We start from the raw sequence: 23,279 nt of genomic DNA, 5'->3' as shown, positions 1-23,279 counted from the left end.
AGGTCAGAACTAGAGCCCCAGCGGGTGTAGGGTTGCAACCTTATTCCCACCGAAGTCATGGTTTTTTACCTTTGCGAAAAGATTGAGGGCGTTTTAGTTCAAGGCGAGTAAATAGGGGTGACGTGACAGGTGCAATCAACGCCACACTCGAATCAGCCACTGCAATGCTGGCATCCGTCTGTTTCGAGGGACAATCTGGACTGGAGTATGCTTCCGGGCGTGAAGTCAAACCGCTACTTTAGCAGCACAGAAGTGACCTCTCCGGGGAGCAAGTCCGGGCAGTGTGCATGGAGGCCCTGGGCTGCCCAGGCGACAAGACCCCCCCCCCTCGGCCTCACTGATGGTCCAAAGGAAAGCAGAGCAATGCTTTATATGAGAGCTGGGGCTGGTCGTAAAGGCAGCTAGCTGTTCGATTTTTGTTGGCAAAGGATAATGTCGCAGATGCGGATCTTCACTCAAATACCACAAAAGAAACAAAAATTTTATTGCTAACCTATACAGAACCGATTTCATGTAAACTGCATCACCCTACATTGCGGGGGGTTGGGCTAGAATAGATGACCCTTGGGTACCTTCCAACACTACACTTCTATGATTCCTCTTAACAGACTGTGCGCGCATCGCGAGGAATCTCAATTTTATCCCCTGCTTCACATTCCCGTGCCATTCCCCCCCCCCCTCCGCTTCTCTCAGGCTTGAGTTCACTCTTCCACCAAACGGAGCTCGCCGCTGATAAAGGAGGAGCGAAGGGTTTCTTCGAAATTAATCTCTATGGTTTTTTGCGCGAGCTTCCAACGTTAAGTATGGGGTCTCCGCCACAGAGGTGCGAAAGGTGTAGAGCGGACACCATCAAGAATTTGGACTGGGGCGGCTTCCGAATTCGGAACGGAAGTTCCGAGGCGCGTGACCCCACCCACTTCCCCCCACCCTCCTCCTATCAGGCGTTGGGAGGCTTAGCTGGGCGGGGCCAGAAGGGACTCCTATCTCGCTCGCTCGCTCGCTTGCTTCGCGGCTGGCTGGCGTTGCTATGAAGCGCGCGAGCCGAGGCAGCGCGTGCTGCCCGCGGGAGGGCGAGCAGGTAGCGCGAGGGCTCGGCCCAGGAGGACGAAGGAAGCGCCTCGGCCTACTCTCGTTCCGTTAGGATCCGGCGCTGAGCGCGGGGATGAGGGACGAGCCCCTCTTCGCCCTCCTCACAGCAGCCTCTGAGGCACCTTCGTCCCCTGTCCTGTTCCCGCCTCTGCCCCACAAAACACACCGGGGGACGTTGGGATAGCCGCGCGCTCTCAAGCTTAAATGAGGGGATAAAAAAAAGGGGAGAAGGGCAGTTGTGGGTGCAGCCTCCAGCTCCTTATAAAGGGCGACCTTGGCCCAAACATGGAGTCAGATACGCCCTTCTGCTCTTTCCCCTCTCTTCCCCTGCTTGTGTCTTCTGCCTGGTATGCCCCACGGAGAGCCTCAAGGTCCATAAATAACAACACCCTAGTGGTCCCAGGCCCTAAGGAAGTTAGATTGGCTTCAACCAGAGCCAGGGCCTTTTCAGCACTGGCCCCAACTTGGTGGAACGCTCTGTCTCATGAGACCAGGGCCCTGCAGGATCTGATTTCTTTCCGCAGGGCCTGTAAGACAGAGTTGTTCCGCCTGGCCTTTGGCTTGGAGCCAATTTGATTCCCTCCCCCCCCATTTTCTTTTTTCTTTTCCTTCTCCTGCAATGAGGCTACATTTTAATGTTTTAATGTTCCATTATTTTAATGTTGTATTTTATTTTTGTTTTTAAGTTGTAATCATTCATCTTGTTTTTATTATTGCTTGTAAGCCGCTCTGAGCCCGGCCTTGGCTGGGGAGGGCGGGGTATAAATAAAAAAATATTATTATTATTATTATTATAACAGAGGCCAGCAGGCCTAGCAGTTAACAGGACTGGGGCTGGTGGGAGTTGTAGTCCTGACAACTTTTGGAGGGTCAAAAGTTACCGAAAACTTTATGACTGGAACATTTTCCTTGGTGCGTGGTGGCTTTGGAGTCATGGACTGAAATTTGAGGCATCCGGGTTCTTTTGCTAGTGTTTAAGATGGTGCCTTCAATTTGTCGTTCAGAACTGAGAAATAGTTGTTTACAACACCCCTGTAATGTAGACTTCTGGACTTGGAAACTTAGGTTGGACTGTGGTTATTGTAGTTGGGGGGAGGGTGAAGAAATTTCAGGGGTCTTGAAAGCTGAAAACAGTTCTAGAATGTGGCCAACGTGTCATATACGGTAAATAGTAAGTGCAGAGAAAAAGATAATGAGTTTTTGTTTCTGTTACAGAAAGTGGAGACGCAAGGGGAATTTGTTAAAGTCAGAAAGAGAGCTTTGGAGAGGTTGACTACTGAAGTGATGCAGCTACATGACATTTTGCCCAAAATATTGAATTATGATATCTTGGAGAACTTGCAGAAATTGGATGCTGTTGAAACAAGTGAGTTCTTAGGTTCTGTCATTAATGCTATAAAATCATTAATGCCATAAAAGCAGCTTCGAGCGAACAACTTAAGTTTGTGGTGGTGGTGGTGAATATTTTTGAAGTAACTGAAAGTTGAATAATCGAGGTCTAAGTTAGATAGGACATAGAAACGTTTAACTCATTCTTGACCTAAAGAAAATACTTGTGGTTGGGTGAGAAGAGGATTTCAAAATGTCAGAGAGATAAGGGAATGCCCAATCCTTTCCTTGTCTGATGCTCCTCTGTTTCAAATCTTCCCTGGGGAAAAACAGCTTTGGGAGGGAATAGTGATTTGGAGTGGAGAAATGGTTGGCAGGGAAAGGGTTAAGCACCTGCCTTTTCACTGCTTCTCTCCAGCACCTTCTTTACATATTTCTCATGGCAGAATCTGAGCTTTTTCACTTAGCCACATTTTATATTGCTACTGATTAGTGGCTACATGTGCATTATAGTAAAGTGGTACCTCGGTTTACAGATGCTTCAGATTACAGACTCCGCTAACCCAGAAATAGTACTTCGGGTTAAGAACTTTGCTTCAGGATGAGAACAGAAATCATGCGGTGGCGGCGCAGCAGCAGCGGGATGCCTTATTAGCTAAAGTGGTACCTCAGGTTAAGAACAGTTTCAGGTTAAGAACGGACCTCCAGAATGAATTAAGTTCTTAACCCGAGGTACCACTGTATTTGAGAATGCTTGTTCTTCTTTTTATTGTTTTACTTGAGCCCTCCATTTTTTACAGTTGTGGAAAGGAAAGATATTGAAGTGGAGCAATTAAGAATGGATTGCGAACACTATAAAGCCCGTTTAGAAGCAGCCCAAGCAGATTGTATGAAAGAAAGAAAGGTAGGTAGATTATTAGCTGAAACCCACTCTTTTTACACACACAATTGTGCTATACCTCTAACAATAAGGGCAATCGTAAACATGCCTACTCAGAGGTAAGTTCAGTGGGACTTAACTCCAGCTAAATGTAGGAAGAAGTGCAACATCCATACGTGTTGAGACAGTTGGGGGGGCATGCTTTTCCGTACTGGCAACCCCCCCTTTTTGTAGAAAGGTTCCTGCAAAAAGTGTGAAAGAAGGTTCATTCTGTCTTATGGTAGCCTGTTACATCCTACAAGTTGCTTGGGGAGTTTCTGAGCCCTGCTGCAAAGACCTAGCCGAGGTATAAGAAAAAACAAAAGAGAAGCTTTGACCTTGACAGATTAGAGAACTGGGCAAAAATAAACAAGATGAATTTTAACAGGGAGAAATGTAAAGTATTGCACTTGGGCAAAAAAAATGAGAGGCACAAATACAAGATGGGTGACACCTGGCTTGAGAGCAGTACATGTGAAAAGGATCTAGGAGTCTTGGTTGACCACAAACTTGACATGAGCCAACAGTGTGACGCGGCAGCTAAAAAAGCCAATGCAATTCTGGGCTGCATCAATAGGAGTATAGCATCTAGATCAAGGGAAGTAATAGTGCCACTGTATTCTGCTCTGGTCAGACCACACCTGGAGTACTGTGTCCAGTTCTGGGCACCACAATTCAAGAAGGACACTGACAAACTGGAACGTGTCCAGAGGAGGGCAACCAAAATGGTCAAAGGCCTGGAAACGATGCCTTAAGAGGAACGGCTAAGGGAGCTGGGCATGTTTAGCCTGGAGAAGAGGAGGTTAAGGGGTGATATGATAGCCATGTTCAAATATATAAAAGGATGTCACATGGAGGAGGGAGAAAGGTTGTTTTCTGCTGCTCCGGAGAAGCGGACACGGAGCAATGGATCCAAACTACAAGAAAGAAGATTCCACCTAAACATTAGGAAGAACTTCCTGACAGTAAGAGCTGTTCGACAGTGGAATTTGCTGCCAAGGAGTGTGGTGGAGTCTCCTACTTTGGAGGTCTTTAAGCAGAGGCTTGACAACCATATGTCAGGAGTGCTCTGATGGTGTTTCCTGCTTGGCAGGGGGTTGGACTCGATGGCCCTTGTGGTCTCTTCCAACTCTATGATTCTATGATTCTATGATCTTTCCAGAGTTCTGTGAATATGGAATTTCCCAAAATCTTGTGTAATATTCTCAGGAAACAAGGGATAACATTAGCATCTATGCCATCCATCACATGGAAAAGATTCCAGGGAGAAATTATGGAGAATTGCTTTTTAATGCCAATGAAGCTAAAGAATTGTATTAGGAAAACAAGGAAGGCAACAGTCTTGCATACAGATTTACAAATAAAACCAGTAGAGACTATCTAACTTCGCCAGTTACCTGCTTGAGTATTTTCTTGGATTTCAGAGCACATTCAGAGTTCCTGGTAAAACAGAGGTTCTGAGAGAGAGAGAGAGCATCTTTGACTCTTGCTTAGGTGTTTCCCAGAATATAAAAAACTGAAATGAAAGTTTCACATATTTATGGGAATCAGAGACTAAGCAAAGTTGGCCTCCTTCCCATGATGGGTTATTGCTTGGCTCTGTCATGAAACTTCTTCCATCTCTGATGTAATTGTTCTCTGGCCGGCTAGAAAATTACTTAGAGGTTAGTTCCACCTTTTAAACAATTTTACAGCTGTAAAATTTTATTGAAAAATTTAAAGCTACATTTGGATGCAACATTGTGAAAAATCTTCAATCCTGAGTGTTTGTTCAGAAACAGTTAAGGATATATGGTTCATACTAAGGGTTCCAGATGCTCTAAGTAGCACTGTGGAGGTCCATCAGAACATAGCTGTTTGTAACATATGTCAACTCACATTGAGCTCAGTGAGAGTTCCAAGTAACTATTGATCGCAACTTTTGTTGACATTTTAGAGTACAGTCCTCCAGTCACTTTCCTGGTAGTAAACGCCATTGACTTTAGTGGGATTTGCCTCTGTACTTTTCATGTATTAACCTACAATACAGGACTTTCCTGCTGGTTTGCTGTCTTATGTTCATGCGAGCATATCACAGGAATGATTCAATTACTGTATTTTTCGCTCCATAGGGTGCACCTAGTTTTTAGGGGGGGAATAAAGAATTTTTTTTCCAAACCCCCCCCCCCAGCCCCAAAGAGCCAAGACAGCCAGCGGGATCCATCCCACTGGCTGTCTTGGCTTCCTCTTTAGCCACGCGCAACCTCTCCAGGCGGCAGAAGCTGCGCACGGCTTTGTTTTTAGCCGCGGGGATGGGATGGGGGAAGCCCAAGCTTCCCCCACCCCCAGAACAGGCTGCTATCTGCAAGCCTTCGGAGTGCCAGCAGGAACTCCCACCACGCTCAGAAGGCTTGCGGAGAACAGGCAGCTATCCACAAGCCTTCGGAGCCTGGTGGGAACTCCCGCCGCAATCAGAAGGCTTGCGGATAGCTGCCTGAAGCCTCGAGAGCGAGAGGGGTCGGTGCGCACCGACCCCTCTCGCTCTCCAGGTTTCAGCGAAAGCCTGCATTCACTCCATAGGATGCACACACATTTCCCCTTCATTTTTGGAGGGGGAAAAGTGTGTCCTATAGAGGGGAAAATGCGGTAATTTAGTGTTACTGGATCTTTTCTAGCTAGGATTAATTCTGTAGTGTAATTTCTTGAATTGTTTTCATTTTTCCTTTCTGGACAAGGTCTGTGGAATGTCTGCTATTTCTGCTTCGCCCACCTCCCCATTTCTTTATGTGCAGCCCCATGCACACTTACCTTTAAATTCTGTATAGCTTATTTGCAGGTGTTGTAACTCCATCTTCACATGGAGAATGCATTTTTACCACGCTGATAGAGGAACAATTGTACCAAAAGTGTACTAGTTTACATAAGATGTATCAGGCAAGAGTTTTCAGGAGAGATCTAACAAATCTTTTGAGTTCTGTTTCCCTCCAAACCTCCTTGTGGTACCAAAGACAAAAGCTTGCCCCTTTGCCAAAGAGGGAGCTGCACTAATGGAAAGCATATCTTTTGCCTGGCTCAGGTTGTAATCCTAACGCAATTTATATTAGGAATAGAATTGTAGAGTTGGAAGGGACCATGAGGATGGTCTAGTCCAACCTTCTGCAGTGCAGGAATATGCATTACAGGGGATAAAACCTGCAACCTTGGCATTACTAGCACCATGCTCCAACCAACTATTACAATATAATTCCCATTTAATGCAGTTAGGATTTACTTCTGAGTAGACATTGTTAGAATTGTGGCTTATATTCCCAAGAATACTTGTTTGAGAACATTGCTACTATCTATTTTTATATAATTATCCAGACTGTTCTTTTCTTCTGCTTATGACAGTGTAATGTTCCCATAGAAGCTGCGAGATGAAATTCTGATGAATATGCTTAAGTTTGCCATGCGTTCTATATCAAGCTCCTTGAAGGAAAATGGAATGTAAATGTAAATATAAATGAGCAAGAAGTCTTCTACGTATGCAAATATGAGAGAATTCCACAGTTTAGGAAGAATTTAAATCTTAGCAGATCTACTTCACCAGAGCCAAGTTTTTTTGTTTTTTGTTTAATGCTCAGAGGACTTTGGAACTTATTGAGAAATCTAATTAGAACAGTCTGATATAATCCAATATGAATCACATATTAGCTTTATTACTTTCAGGAAAAATTAACTGTTCGGCAGCAGCTGAATGAGGCAAAGCAACAATTATTGCAGCAAGCTGAATATTGTACAGAAATGGGTGCTGCAGTTTGCACGTTGTTGTGGAGTATCTCTAGCAATGAAGAAGCAGTTAAAAGTATTCTAGGAAGTGTAAGTTCAGTGACTGCAGAGATCTTTATTTGTTACGTATTATACACAAATGACAGCGTTGACTCAAACATTTTTTTTAAAAAAATACTTTTGTGTCATTCTGATTAGAATGTCCATATAGCAGCTGACAATCTGCATTTGTTTACTGTGATTGAGACACTAAAATTGCTACATTATTATTATTAGTAGTAGTATTAGTAGTATTTCTACACCGCCCACCAGGCTAGGTATCCCCAGCCACTCTGGGCGGCTTACAGCATATATATAACATTGTAAAACATAAAACATTAAAAACTTCCCAATACATCAGGAAAAGTGGCTAAAAGTTCCTATTCCAAATGCCTTTGTGAACAGTACAGTTTTCAAAGATGTATTTTGAAAGGCAGTGATAACTCCTGCTTGACTTCTGTTGCCAAGGATTTCCTTAGAGCAGGACCTGGTACACTAAAGACTCAGTCTCTGGTAAAGACCAACTAGATGTAAAGGACACCACCAAAAATGTCCCATCACATGATCTCTGTGATCAAGGTGCATAAGGAATTAGGTGGCCTTTAAGGGACTTTGGGCTCATGTTTTTAGGGCTTTGTGAATTTACACAGTAAACCTGAACCTGGCCTGGTACCAAATCAGCAACCAGGTAAGTAGATGTGTATAGGATTCCACTGTAAGTCACTTTAATTTGTGAATAAATATCCAGACTTCAAAATAAAATTCCTTAGGGAAAATACAAAATGTATGAACCCACAGTAATTGTAATCTGTGAATGAACTAAATATGACAAATTCAGTCTATGTGCTAGGTTTACCCAGCTCAAACCATAATTTCCCAACTGCAATGTGTAAGACAAATTTTTTTCAACAGCTATGTGTAAGACAATAACTGCTGCAGCATATTAATATGGTGTAGTGGTTAGCATAATCAAATTAGGACTAGGGAGACCCAGTTTCAAATTTCCACCCTGCCATTAAGCTTACTGGGTGTCACTTGGTTATATTATATGTTGGCCTGTCTTGTTGTGAAGCTTAAATTAGGAGGACAGGTGGATAGATGACCTGTATGGCACCTTGAATTCCTTTGAAGTTAAGTGGTATAATACATTTCCCTTGTTGCTTTTTCTGTCACAACCTGAGCAGCTTGTCTCTGTTGGCACATGCACTTTGGGGTTTTTTCTTTCTTTATCTGAGGTGTTGTCCCCTGCACAGAAACAAGGAGATTAGTGGCATATATTATGGCACACATTTATTTATGCCCTGATATTATTTATTAGTTTTTCATAAATCTAACTTTTGGAACTATCTTCTTGTCCTCTGGGCCTTTGGATGGGCCATCTGAATACATTAGCACAGCCTTTCTCAGCCTTGGGTTCCTAGATGTTATTGGATTACAACTCCCATCATTCCTAGACAAGATGGTCAGTGATGATCGGAGTTGTAGTTCAAGAACATCTGGGAACCCAAGGTTGAGAAAGGCTGCATTGCAGGTTGATTTAGGTTTCTGTTTTCTAAGATTATATTTTATAGAGTTGTGACCTGCCAAGGACCTCTTGTGCAGGATATAAATCTCAAGAATGAATAAACTAATGAAAGGAAATAAAGTGCCACAGGATCCTTCGTTGTTTTTGCTACTAACACAGCTACACATCTGGAAATGTTTGTGCTCTGTACATAGGTGAAACCACCTGTTCTGCTGCTCCTCTTGAACATGGGTTACATTCTTGATGTATGCACTGAATGGCATCTCAATAATATGTTGGAATCCTACTAATCTGATGCCTAGTTTCATAATGTTTGTAGACATTATTTTCCTAGTTAAACTCTTCTTGCTACAGTTGCTAGGAGAGTTTAAGTCACTGAAAAACATTTGTCTTAATAGAGGAGTCTTGGTAATGTTCTGTGCAGATCAGTATCATAGTGCCATTGAGTTTTACCTACTGAAAAAAACTAACCATTATTTAAAAACTCGTAAGTTCATAACCATAAAGTAGTAATTTTTCCTTATGAATTTTCAGAGTAAAGCTATAAAGTTTTTTAGCATTGCTGGACAGACTATGGAGAGTTTTGTGCGATCATTAAGTGAAGATATCAAACAGCAAGACATGGATTCTGATGAAAGTCAGTTTGTGTTAGGTTTGGCAGGGATTGTTACAAGTAAGTTTGTCCTGGAATGTCATAGGAATAATGAAACACATCATATATAAGTTAGCATTTTTAAAAAAAGTTTCTACCTTTCAAAAGACTTTTTCTGAGCTGATATACTTCAGAGTAACTTTTAGTAGTTTAGCTGTAGCATTTAGCAAAACTCACCTCCCCATATTAATGACTTCCTACTTGAGAACAAATATTGAGTACAGTGGTACCTCTAGTTACATAAGCTTTAGGTTACATACGCTTCAGGTTACAGACTCCGCTAATCCAGAAATAGTGCTTCAGGTTAAGAACTTTGCTTCAGGATGAGAACAGAAATCGTGCTCTGGCGGCAGCAGGAGGCCCCATTAGCTAAAGTGGTGCTTCAGGTTAAGAACAGTTTCAGGTTAAGTACGGACCTCTGGAACGAATTAAGTCAGTGTTTCCCAACCTTTTTTGGGCAAAGGCACACTTGTTTCATGAAAAAAATCTCGAGGCACACCACCATTACAGCCCCGTGACGTCAGCGCGCAGTGTCACGCCGGGAGGGACGCACGAAAGTGTAAGTTTCAATTTTTTCCCCTCCCCCTTGCCTTCCTTCTGTGCCAACCGCCAAAAAGCCAAGAATCGCGGGACCGCCGGCGGAGGGGGGGAGGGCGAGCGGAGGCAGCGGCGAGCCCCGTTCCTCCCCATCCGCCCCATTCCGTGCAAGGAGCGCGAACAGGTGTGAGAAGGGGGTCAAACCTGCGGGTCGGCGCCGGGGAACCTCCAAGCTTTGGGGGGGGGAGGAGGCAGCAAAGCGAGGCAGGAAGGAGAGCACGGCTTGGCGAAGTCCTCGGCGGCGAAGACCAGCAGGTCCGGCGGCCGGTGCCGCAGCACCTCCACCGTGTAGCCCTGCAGCAGCTCAGTCAGACCCGGCGGGATCTCGATGCTCATCTTGTAGCCGAGGCGCGCGGGAGACTCAACGGACGGGCCCAGGAGAGAGAGAGAGAGAGAGACACGACGGAGAGAGAGCGGGAGTCCCTGCTCGCCGCCGCTACAACTACTGTGGCGGTTGGTCGTGGTCGCCGCCGCCGCCGCCCACCTCTATCTATCTCTCCCCCTCAGCTTTCTACACGGGCCTGGAGCCGGAGGTGGGGGGTGGCCGCCGCCGCTTTCTCCGCCTCCACGTCCTGCCTCCTCCTCCTCGAGCCCTCCGTCAGCCCTGAGGGAACCGCCGCGCTTGCGCCGCCGCTCTCTGACACGCGAGAAAGAGAAAGGAACGGAGCGGCGGGGTAGTCGGGGGAAGGAGGGTCCGGAACGGAAGCGCGAGGCGAGCTGCGCATGCCCAGCAGGAAGCGGCGGAGAGTGCCACAGAGAGAGAGAGAGAAGCAAGGGAGGGCGGGGAGTGGGCGGGAACACGCTTCATGCGTCACAATAACGGACAAGGGGCGCTCGAGGGATAGATTAGGACCTAATTTGACTTTTACAAAAAAAAAAAAAATCTTTTTAATTTTTCCCACGGCACACCAGGCAACATCTCGCGGCACACTAGTGTGCCGCGGAACAGTGGTTGGGAAACACTGAATTAAGTACTTAGCCTGAGGTACCACTGTAAATTGCTTCTTATGTGTACGATAATAAAACCGATGCATGATTTTAAATAGAACTAGGGAAACGTTGCCCCTGTGACAGATTCACTCTACTTCACACTCACTTGCACTGCCCAGTGCATGCAAACACCACATATATACAGGCTAGAAACATATGTCTCAGCCACTCACACTACATACAAACAGCTACACATACATACTTCCCCTTCCCCCACACCCCAGTGTACATACTTTTTTTCTCCATTAGCATCTTTTGCTCCCCACCTTGCTGATCCTTCTTTTCCTCTCTCAATACAGGAACATCTCCCTGCCCCACCTCGCAGATCCTTCTGTCTCTATCCAAAAGTGTATCTTTCACCCACACCCCACAGATCCTTCTCTCTCTACCCAGGAAGTAGGCAGAGTGCTTGAAGGCTTTCCACAAGCATCTGGTCAGTCACTGTGGACACGGGATGATGAATTGGATGGGTCATTGACCTGACCCAGCAGGATCGTCTTATGTTCTTAAGAGCGTATCCTGTAACCATGAAGTGATGGGGAAGCTATCCTCTTGCTTCTCCCCCAGCACTCGAAGCAAATCCCTCAGGGCTTGCAAAAGGCCTGTGAAGCAGCTGGGACACCCACACTGCTCAAATTAAAGCTGTCCATGGCATGCAAATCCTACACAGGCTTTTTATAACCTCAGAAACAGTCTTAACCATGTAAGCTAAATTTAAAAACTTCATAAGAGTAAAGGAAGGCAGACAAAAATATAATTAATGTATTGAAAAGTGGAATCTCTTTATCCTCTATTAGTCTACTGGAATAATAAAGTGCAAGACCTAGCCCAATACTACTCTTTAGTGGGGGACATATAGGAATATTTTTATATAAATTAGCAATGTAAACATGATTGTAATGTTTTTGTTATTTATTTTTATACCTCAAGTAGGCTTTTGCATTTGTGAGGATTGTAATAACTTTTACAAACAGTGAAATAATACTTAAATACACTTTAGTCAGGTGTGATTGATACATTTATATATGTATCTGAATTATGTATGTACTTTATTGTTCATAATATTTGCAAAAACAGTGTTATTTTACATAATAACATTTGTAAAAACTCATTACAACTAGGCTTGATAAGGAAGTGGGTTGTGCTTATATTTCAGGTTTCTGCAGAATTTGTCCCTCTCAGCCCATGGTTTTCCTCCATAGCTACAACATTTCTCGATTTTTTTAATCTCTAGGAGATGCTGTAGTGAAACATAGCACCCAAAACCAGCACATCATTATTGTTGTCTTGTGGGGGATTATTTTCTAGAAATAACCTTCCCATAGCCTTCCCAACAATTACTGTACAGAATTTTCAGTAGTGCTGTTAGCTTACAAAATTGTGCTGAATAAGAATTCTTCTCTCTTTAAATTATGGGTTTTTGTGTGTGTGTTCTCTTTTGTAGATGTTGCTGCTTTAGCATGTGGTCGTGAATTCCTAGTTAATTCAAATCAAGTATTGTTGGACACAATGATGCAACTTCTGGGAGACATGAAGCTTGGATGCTGCACAAAACTTAAAGTGTATGATGATTGGATGTTTTTAGAATGAAACTTGTTGTCTTAACAATCTAATATAGTCAAGAATGACATATAGCGTGGTGGAATGTTTAAAGTGCTGTGAACTAAAATGAGTTGTTAAGTGGGGAGTCTATAATTTAGGTAAGCTGCTGTTAGACTTAACCCCTAACCCCTCCCTCCCCCTGTATCTTTAGTATGGAGGATAATAATACTTGCCTACCATACAAATGCCTCTGCTTTCTTGTGTGTACTAACATTGGTTATGAGTAACATGAGAGAGGCTCCCAGGTAAGGTTTATGAAGACACTACGAGAGTGGGCAAGTGACAGAAGACAATGGGTATCCAGGGTGCAGTCGTTAGTGGATGGTGTGGTGTGGCAGCAGCACTTACCTGACCTCCCAACAGCTGTGTTGGCTGCTGCTTATGGGGAAGAAGAGTGGGATGGGTGAAGTGGCAGGGTGAATGTACTGGCAGGAGCACTGGATTGGTGTTGCTGTTGTGTGTGCACTGTCCTATTCACCTCTTCCCCTTGACCCTTCCCACTGGGGGAAAAGGTTGTAGCAGTAGAGCATCTGCCTTACAAACATTGTAGATGTCATAGCATATTGAACATGGGGATAAAATTATAGCAAGTACTTTGGCCATCCTTGCATTTGAGCCTCGCAGTCAGCCCAAAAGATCAAATCCAAATCTCTGGAAAGTTTCAGAACTGACGTCCTTAGAGATGTGCCTCTGTCAGTTTGCTGGGTGAAGGAGCAGCAAACCAAACACATTTGTGCAAGAGTTTATGAATGGGTAAAGAGGCTTTCTGTATTACTTCCTTAATAAGCTGTTTAGATATGTAACTCCTAGGCAGGGAAGATTGGGGATTTGTACCTTAGTCTGTAGCTCCAAATACATTAAAATCCAGCTTTGTCTTGTTTGCTACTGAAAATACGCCATATAAATTTCAGTTGTCTCTATATGTTGTCACAAAGGATGGCCACCAGATGGTGCTCCAGGCTTTGTAAAACACTTACAAAGTTAGCATTTCTAGACAGAACTACTGCTGGTCATAAATCTGTATTTTCTTGCCCCAGAAAACCTATAGTTCAAGAGATAACTAAAATGAGATACCTTGTTAAAACGTTTGAACATTTCTTAAAGTATGGGTTTAGTTTTGTAGTATAGCAAATATAAGAGCAGTTGATGATAGAATGTGGTGCTGAAGAAATAGGAATCAACTCCCAGGCTGTTTGCTTTGGCAGACAGCTTTGCCCTTTGAACAGCTTAGCAGAAGATGTTTAAACTCTGTTTCCCTCTGTTAGTATTTTTTACTGCTTTACTTTTTCAGTTCACCATAACCAATCCCTCAGTTCCCTACAAAACAAACAGCTGAAAGGAAAACACAAAGCACAGCCATGTTTCTCTACGTCACTTTTAATCCGTTTTGTTATCTACTGATACTACTGATAAACAGACTGAAAGACCATATCAAGAAGTATTAATCCCTTGCACTGTAAGAAATGTTACATAATTTTACATGGGTTAATGATACTGAACAGCAGACACTGCAAGAGATCCTTTTGTATCACGATATGGCCCTCCTCTGGAATATGATAAGCAGGAATGAATGTGAAGGTCTGGAGAAGGATGTGATTTCCTCTCTTTTCCCATTTTTTCTCCTAACTTGGAGAAAGATTTGAGTCTATCGCCATCAAAGCTATTTTCATTTTCACATTTCTGCTCTGGATAATAGATTTAGAAAACAGAGAGAGTTGCAAAAGCTGAGGTCTCTTTGCCTAATCCCCATCTTGCATAGGGGGCCCAGCACCTGCTGAATAGACAATCTTCGAGGCCCTGATAGAGCCCACTCCAGCCATAGCCCCACAACCAGAGGTTGTGGAATGATGCAACATGATGTGGGAAAGAAAATTTGTATCTGTAGTGACTGAAGCATCTTGAAGCCTATCAAGGTGGAATGCAAGGTATTTTTTTTGCTGCCTTTTCCCTTTGCTTCAGATAGCATCTCCAACCTGAACATGGCAGATCCTTGTCCTTTTCCCCTCTCCTCTCCCCCCCCCCCCCGTCGGAATAGTAGCAGGGACCACAGGTCATATTACAGGTGTGCCAGTGGCAGAATCCACACTACAAAGCATACCAGAGAAGTATTTCATATGAATTCAAATACTATCCACCATTATGTCAAGCTTGTTCAGAAATGTTAGGAAAAAGAGAAAATGTGGATGCCATACCAGTTTGTACAGGGCAGGTGAATTATCCAAGGCTCAGCCTCTTCACCTCACCCTAGGATTGCATTCAATCCAAAGGCTTAAGACCAGATGCCACCATGACCCAGAAGTATCAGAGACCAAAGAAGAACATAGACCAAAGGCGCAGATACTAGCAACAGAATCTGAAAGTATTTTTGGACCCACCACTCTTATGGTGAAGGTGGCTTACCAGAGCATTTTGAGAGCAAAATCTACGATAGCCAACGAGACTCAGTAGTATAAAGCAGATCAGTTTAATGTAATGACAGCTGTGTTTTGTTTTTCATGTTGATTCTCAACCGTTTATTTTTTAAGGGAAAATTTTAAGTTGGAAGGAATAAATTCCTGTCGTAACAGAAGAAGCATAATTTAAAATTTTATTATCTCATTGTTTGAGGGTTTAGGAAGCGTACAATTTAGCAAAGCGGTGTTATGAAACATTTCTGGAGGCTTTTGAAAATAGCTGACTGAGCATAGCACTTATCCACTGTGTATATTTTCAGAGTGCTGTGTAAACAGTAACAAGTGGTTTGACAAGAGTAGTGTCACTTCAGAAATAATGGCATAGTTGGTGACTTTATGTAATTCAACAAAATATGCTTTGGCCTTTCTGAAATGTAAATAAAAGGCTAACTTGTTCCTCTGAGGTAATGGTGGGAAAGTCTTGTTAAGAGTATTTTCTTCTCAACCTCACAACAGATAAGCCCTGGTTTGCTATCCTGATTGAAAGCTGATAACTGGGGGAGAAAAAGCTTTTCTTTTCACAAAAAATTAGCACAGATTTTGAATAGTAGAAGTTGTTTTATTGTCTTTGTGTAATCTTGGAATTTCACACTCTATTGATATTGCTCAAACATTCAGATCATATATTCTTATTATGTGAACTTCAAAGTGGTGGACATAAGTTTTTAGAAGAATGCATGTCATGTGAGTCTGTTCTCCTTCAGAAGCAGAGTAACAGACTAGAATACTTGGCAGTTGCTCCATGTGGCATGACAACAGGCAGGATTAAGATTGATGACTTCCTCCCAAAGGAGGAGCTTCCTTGCAGGACCAGTCTGTTTCCTGTCTCTTAGGAGACAGCAGGGTTTTAGCTAGAGCTCTTTATCAAACAAAAAAGGTATATTGAATGAATCTGCCTTTCACCTTTCTTGACCCCTCTGTACTGAAATTAGGTAGGACAGGTGATGGAGTAAGCCGGGCAGCAAATCCAAGAGAAACAAGCTGCTTAGGCAGAAAAAATCTTTAATGATGGCTCTGACCCCTTGCTACTTAGCCCAGGAATGTAGAGCTGGATAACAGGAGTGCTGTTAGTCTTTCCAGTAGGCCTTTTGCAGAGCTGTGGTGTTTCAGGCCTCCAGAACCTCCTCTGTCTTTACTAGGCTAGTGTACCTGTGAGCCTGTCAGATATGTCTGATGGTTCAGGGCAGAGGTCAGCAACCTTTTTCAGTCGTGGGCCGGTCCACCGACCCTCAGACCATGTGGTGGGCCGGACTATATTTTGAAAAAAAATTATGAATGAATTCCTATGCCCCATAAATAACCCAGAGGTGCATTTTAAATAAAAGCACACATTCTACTCCGGTAAAAACACTAGGCAGGCCCCAGAAATAACCCAGAGATGCATTTTAAATAAAAGGACATGTTCTAATGTAAAAACACGTTGATTCCCAGACCATCCACAGGCCGGATTGAGAAGGCGATTGGGCCGCATCCGGCCCATGGGCCTCAGATTGCCTACCCCTGGTTCAGGGCCATAGCTTATAGAAAGAGCTTCAGGGATCCGTCTCTACTCACTGCAGACTTTTCAGCAAGAGTATCTAATGTAGCACCTAGAAGAAGTTTTTGACTTAGGCCTGGGCCATAGCTGAAAAATCATAAAGTGATATCAGGGATACTCAGTTCAGCATAAATTTTATTTATGTAGGGCTCCAGAGGTTGTCTTTGTAGTACCTAAGGATAAAAAAGTTTTATTCACAAATGTGAAGAAGGAAGACAACAACAGATTTTCAAAAAATCCTGACATTTAGAGACCCTATTCTCTTTGCAAGACATGTCAGTTGAAAAAAATGCGAGATACAGAAAAATCAAGCTTTTTTAAACAAAACAAAAAGAACCTTGAAAGAGGTGGTGGGGTCAAGCCATCTTGGATCTCAAGTATCTCAGCAAATTAATAATATGAGGTTGTGTTCACCTCTACATAATTATATCCTTATTTGGGGCATCATGATATATCAATATATCACAATGTTTACCTGGTGATATATCGTGATGTTGAAAACCAGATATCACCCAGCCCTAAATGTTGTAAGTAGTTTAGTTTAGTTTATGTTCTGATGTAACAGGGGTCTTCAGGAACATTGTTGGCAGTGAATTTTGGGAATGGGGCACATCTTTTATTGTGAAGTTTAATTTAATCTAATACAGGCTGTCTGGCTGTGAGAGAGGCACAGCTTTGTGCGTGAAGAAGGGTCAGCTGGAGTTAGGCATTGATGTGTTTGCCATATACGTTTGTTAGAGACATGACAAGCTGATAATAAAGTTAAAGTTGAAGCTAAAAAGAAGAGAATGAATGAAGGATAAAATTGTATTGGAATTTGTTACATTTGTGACAGGATTTTCAATTAAGCCTTGTCAGGCTAATTTTTTTAAGTGCCCTTTTCTGTTTGTCAGGAGGACAAGCACTTAATCAGGATGATAGGCTATCTGCTGAGGAGTCTCAATTAAGAGGATTTCACTGAATGTGTTGTGTGATCATATAAGGCTGTGTTCATATGAACACCCCACTAGTTCAATAGGATTTGACTGCTGCCAGGTTTCTTTACACTACATTATTACAAAATGAATAAAAAGAACACACAGGATTATATTAATATTGATATATCCATTCAGTCTTTGCTTTTTAAACGTGAGGAATGTGCTAAGCCTCCTGAGGCTTGTGTTCTTAACATGGTTTGCAGCTTTTGTAGTGGGATGCAAATCCATATACTTTTAAACTTTTCTTACAGACTGATGCTGATGTCCTTATACAATGTCAGTATCAATGTGAAAGGCTTGAAGTACATCAGTGAAAGCCCAGGGTTCTTTCCATTACTCTGGTGGCTCCTGAATGGTAAGACCTTTATGAATGCAATACGGTTCTAGATTGTGCTACACATGTTTTTACTACGTAACAAATGTCAGTATATTAGCTAAATGGAAATAAACCAGCTCCTTGTTGTTTATCAAAACACCTTGTATAGCATGTAAGAAAAGACATATTTTGGAACTTAAGATGTGATAGGCATGAGAATGGAGAATGGAAGGATGAGTTGTATAAACGGGATTACTCCTGCTAAAACGGTTTGTATGTTGATCATCCTATGCATATAGAAAACTATCACACATTCTTCATTTATGCACTGCTGAAATCCTGTCCACTCTTACTGGGGAGGGCCACTCATTTCACTTGATGAGACTTTATGGTGAGAAAAGTACATAGGATTGAGCTATTAGTTAATTAATTTCAGGCTTGGGGTTTTTAAAAGTCAGTTATTAAAATTAAGGATCTAGACCATGCCCTTGAAATGCAATGTTAGAACAAAGAAGCTGTTCTTGCTTGAAACTTCGATGTAATCTATTGTTTAATTAAATGGCTTGACATCTTCTTAAAAACAAAAACACTGCAACTGTTGATGGATAGATAAATCTGAACATTTGTCCTGAAGGGCAAAAGGAAAAGTTATGATTCTGCCCTTGTTAACTTCCTGCTTCAGCTATATTTTATTTATTAGTTTCTCACTATGATTTAATTTATAACTTTCTCTGTTATTCAGTCTTAGGATATGTATCAGTTCTAAAATCAACACTTGGTAAAATCTATAAATATTTATAAAAGTGTTATATATTATTATAAAAGTATTAAATACATTATTTCCATAAATTACACAGTATCTGCTTGCCACCCAGCTTTTAAAAGCAATCCCAAATTAAAATGTATTACGGCTTATTGCAGAATGATAGGGCTTGGACTTTTCAGGTCTCCATGGGAGGGGACTAACAGAATTGAACTGAAATGTGACAAGGGGCACTGGTGCAAAATATATCTTAGACATACCTCATCTTGACTGTTTGTTATGATTTGAGACTTTCCTTTCAAAGAACAGAAAATCTCTCGATTTTGATTCTTGACTACTGAGAGAGGCCTGCCTACCTCCAAAACAGCTGTGTTGTTCCCCCAGCCAACGCCAAAGCAGGACTTACGTAAATCACATAGGTAATACAATAGACCAGGCATTTCCAAATATTTTTATCAAGACTTGCCCTCTGAGGTTTGACACACAACAAATCATTTTTTGTTAGTGCTCCTCAGCACCGCATTCTGTCTAATTTCCACTGCATACAGTCATAAAACGTGTCTAACACAGCTACCGTATATACTCAAGTATAAGCCGACTTTTTCAGCACATTTTTTATGCTGAAAAAGCCCCCCTCGGCTTATACTCGAGCGAGGCGGGCGGCAGAGGGATGAGCAGCCCAAAAGGAGCCCTTCCTCTGCCGCTGCCCGCCTCTCGCAAGGGCAGGCACAGGAGCCACGGTTGGGAGAGGGGCTGCGCTGCGCTGTGCCTCTCCCAACCGCGGCTCCTATGTCTGCTCTTGCGAGCGGCAGAGGCAGCAGGAGAGGAACAAGCAGCCTGAAAGGAGCCCTTTCAGGCTGCTTGTTCTTCCTCTGTCGCTGCCACCACCACCAGGTTTGTGGCGTGGTGAACCGGCTTAGACTCGAGTCAATAAGTTTTCCCAGTTTTTTGTGCTAAAATTATATTCGGGTCAGCTTATACTCGAGTATATATGGTACCCACCCTTATAAGATTTGGGACATTGCTTGAGGAAATGCTTGAAACTTCCAAATTGTGCAGTTTGGTGGGGTCTTCTTCACATCAGCTCTTACATTTCCCAGTGATGAAATAATCTGTCATTAGCAAATAGAAGGGAAGCACCCCACCAGCTTGGGCTGGCTTGGTGTGTGGTATTTCTCAGTAGCATAGCAACAACTTGCCCATTGTGCAGCAATGAGACCTGACTCACTACAAATATATTTCAGGAAGCTTCTTTTCTGTACTAAGTATTGGTGTCAGCCCTTAATTTATTGTAAAAGGAGGTTTAGTTTACTGCTAGTTAGATTTGTGTATGTGGAATTCTCTCCAGGACTCAAGTTTCATAAGTGTTTTTGACATAGGTGTCCCTCCCTGAAAACTCACATTCTAAAGGCACAATAATGCAGGGAAGCACAAGACAGAGCACAGAAAAATAATGAAAATGCCTGAGAGCAGGACTTCCCAGTCTATTTTTAAGGGAGATTTACTGCCAATATTCCCTCTTTCCACCCATTTCCCTGATTGTTCTCTGCCAAATCTTCACCATAGCCGCAATTGTTCCTAACCTGTGCAATTCTTGTTAATTACTTAGCCTGTTGCTAGTGCAGCCTCCCACCTCATTTAAATTAAGCAATAAAGAGATATCTGTTGTAACTTTATACTCCCTACGACAGCAATCTGCATTTCAGCTTCATGATATGCTTGTTTGCATTGAAAAAAGGGCCACTGAATTTCATGAGACTTCGTTCCAGGTTTGTACATAAATATTGTAGGTTTAAGCATGCAGTCAGTGGCCAGCTCACATATTGCTTGTATGAAATTATACTAAAATGTTATAATGACTGTGAGTAGAATGATGAAAAAGCTTGTAAATTAGTAATACTTGAACTTGATACCTGTTACTTGTCAGCTTGATAAATTATGTCTTTGATGACTAAAGAATGTTGCAAGCACCTGTCAGTTGAATTCACACCACACTTCCATAGCCGATTGCAGATTAACAGTTTAGCATTGAGGTAATTCAATTAGTTAAACCCCATTATAGAGAATAGTTCATCTGTGAGTATACTTCTAATGACACATGTGACTACAATAACTCTCTGGCTTATCAGTTGCTTCTGTTAGTGACTGAACGCAAATGACATCAAATACTACGGTACAGTTCATGTCAGTGATGTTAAGGTAGATTTTCAGTAGGTTGTTAAAATTGTGTCAGCTTTTATAGGCAGCTCCTACTCATGAGCTCATGCAAACATCCAGACTATTGTCTTTAAATTATTAATATATATTTTTAATCACCCAAAATGTTTCATCACCAGTTCTTTGCGGGGAGGATATTGTATTGTTTCATGCGGACCTTAGCTAACACAGTTCAGAAACACTTTTTCCCTTTGAAAAGGTATTTGGTGTTGTAATGGAAACTGCACTACCGTAATGTACTCTGTGTTGCCTTTCATGTTGACCTGGACATTTCTGCTAGTACAGAATGCAGCAGCTTGGGTGCTTTTTTTTGCTAGGCATCCATAGTATACTGCATAAATTTTGTGTCAGTTGCATTGGATACGGATACATTTCTGGGCTGAAAGCCAAGTGTGGGTTTTGACCATCAAAAGTCCGAAATGGTTTGGGGCAGGTTATGCCCACTTCAACCTGCATCAGCTTTTGTCATTGACTTGTTGGACCACCTTTAAGATTGGTCAGATTGGCAGGTTTTAGGAACAAGGGTTCTCAGTAGCAGCTGCTGCTATGTGGAACCAGAGGGTGTAAAGTTGTGCGCTTCAGTTGTATTATTAAAAAACAACAACTTTGAAACCTACTTGTTTCAAGTGTCTTTCTGCAGATGTGTTTTTATTTAACATTATTCTGATTTGTTGCTGCCACTTTTACACTTGTTTTGTACTACCTAAATTTATATTTTAATGTATCTTTCTATTATCTTAATTTTCTAGTTTTTAATGTAATTGTAGTTTCACGTTTACATTGTTCACTGCCTTGGGTGGACTTTGTCCAGAAACGCAGCTTCAGTCTACCTTGGATCTCAAATGACTTGGCTCTTGAACAAATGGGCTCCCGAACGATCGAAACTGGGAAGTGAGCGTTCCAGTTTTCGAACGATTTTCGGAAGCTGAATGTCCGGTGCGGCTTGGTTTTTTAACGGTACCGGGAGTCGAACGGAACACATTCTGTTTGAGAACCAAGGTACGACTGTATTAATATTTTAAATGAACAAATGTTTGTTACAAAGTGGCATTGCTTTGGAAACCCGATAGCTTGTGATCTAGTTTTGTGTTGTAACATACCAGTTGAAAAACAGTGTCCTGGTAAACAATAAACAAAAGGTACAAGTTGGTAGTTCTGCAAGTATATATGCTACATTGGAAATAATACAGCAACATCGTAGCCCCTTTCACAACTGCCCCTCCAGACAACTTAGAGCATGGGGAGGAAAAAGCAGAGCTCTACTTGTTGGCCTCCCCTATGTCATGGTACCCACAAGTTCCATCTTCCTGATCTCTGCGTTTGTTGAAAAGTCTGAATTGGGAGCCAGTCCAGCTCCTCCATGTGATCCCGAACGCTGCATGAACAGGATTCCCAATTGTGTGGAATAGCTTACATGCCGACAATTGTGCATTTGGTCCTTGTTCACACATTCCAAAAAATGCACAGAATCAACAGGAACATTAGGAAGGAGCCAGGGACAATGGATGTGACTCCATTTAATAGTGAGAAAATGAAAGTTGGATGTAGAAAAACTTCATTTGTTGTGCTCAATGAGAAGTCTGTTCTTTTATAAATTATGATAATTGCTTTAGTTAGTTTTGTCTTTCACGTTTAGATCCAGATCCAGAAATATGTCTTCATGTTCTACGGCTTCTCCAGTCTGTGGTTTTAGAGCCAGATGTTTTAACCAAGTCAGCTCCTGAAATACGTGACTCTCTGCCACTTCCACGTATCCATATGCTGTCAAAAAGCCGCAATTCAGATCTACAAATCCTGGCCCGGGAACTGCTTGAGGACCTTAAAATATTAGAGAGTGAAATATAAGGTTGTGTTCTATAACATTGTTATCTTCTCCAGCATTTTTCCCCAGTGTTGTAGTAATTTGTAAAATTATGCATGCATTCAAAAAACAGGTTCTTCTTGTAAGTAGATTTGTGTGTTTGTATGTGACCAGTGTTGCTTCACAGAAGAAAGTAATTTCAGCCATAAATAGGATACATCAGAATTCCCAGGCTAGCCACATTACATCAAACCATCTCACCCAAGCTCACTAGACATTATTATTTCTGCTTTAAGCTGTTTGAAGTCAAAGATTAAATGGTTTGAATAAACTGCAGCTGGTTACATGCAAGTTACATTTGTCACTTTCAGATGATTGAAACATGATGTTGAATAAATCTTTTGCTGCTGGAAATGTTGTCATTGACTATGGTCTTTGCACATAATGGGATGCCAGACTATGTCTTACTGTGAACAAGCATGTGTACTGGTGCCTGGTGATAAAAATCACAACCACTTCAGTTCTCCCCTGATCCTGCTGCTGTCACACTTCCTGAGAGCTACACCATGGCTTGTCTTGGTGTTATGTGTAAACCTGACTTCATGGTTTGCCTTGCTCCAAACAAACTGAACTGTAACCAAAGTTTGTATTTGATTTTCTTGCAAGACCCTCTATTCTTGTTATTTATTCTTTCTGTGGTATGATGAGTAGGGAATCAGACATGTG

The 23,279-nt window shown here is 42.2% G+C and overlaps 1 protein-coding gene across 5 annotated transcripts; it reads left to right on the top strand.

Annotated features, from left to right (window-relative positions):
- The first annotated feature begins 730 nt into the window (after nucleotides 1–730).
- On the top strand, nucleotides 731–22,967 carry HSF2BP (heat shock transcription factor 2 binding protein). Of its 5 annotated transcripts, none has more exons than XM_082219904.1 (8): nucleotides 731–899; nucleotides 2,305–2,455; nucleotides 3,219–3,322; nucleotides 7,025–7,174; nucleotides 9,183–9,321; nucleotides 12,332–12,449; nucleotides 17,708–17,811; nucleotides 22,370–22,967. In XM_082219904.1, the coding sequence occupies exons 1-8, from the start codon at nucleotides 804–806 to the stop codon at nucleotides 22,474–22,476; spliced, it is 969 nt and encodes a 322-aa protein (XP_082076030.1). In that variant the 5' UTR covers nucleotides 731–803; the 3' UTR covers nucleotides 22,477–22,967. The 5 variants fall into 5 exon arrangements, with proteins under 5 accessions (XP_082076030.1, XP_082076026.1, XP_082076027.1 ...); XM_082219900.1 differs by having other exon boundaries at nucleotides 781–899; nucleotides 22,389–22,967; XM_082219901.1 differs by lacking the exon at nucleotides 731–899 and adding an exon at nucleotides 924–1,078 and having other exon boundaries at nucleotides 22,389–22,967.
- Nucleotides 22,968–23,279: the final 312 nt, after the last annotated feature.

Source organism: Podarcis vaucheri, assembly GCF_965113315.1.
Source record: "Podarcis vaucheri genome assembly, chromosome: 4".
NCBI lineage: Eukaryota > Metazoa > Chordata > Lepidosauria > Squamata > Lacertidae > Podarcis > Podarcis vaucheri.
The sequence above is the reverse complement of the archived record's forward strand: the minus strand, read 5'-3'. Positions and strand labels throughout refer to the sequence as shown.

Bases quoted from the DNA above. Each gene is read 5' to 3' on its own strand.
- HSF2BP (XM_082219900.1), top strand. From the start codon at position 804: ATGGGGTCTCCGCCACAGAGGTGCGAAAGGTGTAGAGCGGACACCATC. The intron at 7,175-9,182 runs GTAAGTTCAGTG...ATGAATTTTCAG, and splicing joins TTAAAAGTATTCTAGGAAGT to AGTAAAGCTATAAAGTTTTT. The intron at 9,322-12,331 runs GTAAGTTTGTCC...TCTCTTTTGTAG, and splicing joins TTTGGCAGGGATTGTTACAA to ATGTTGCTGCTTTAGCATGT.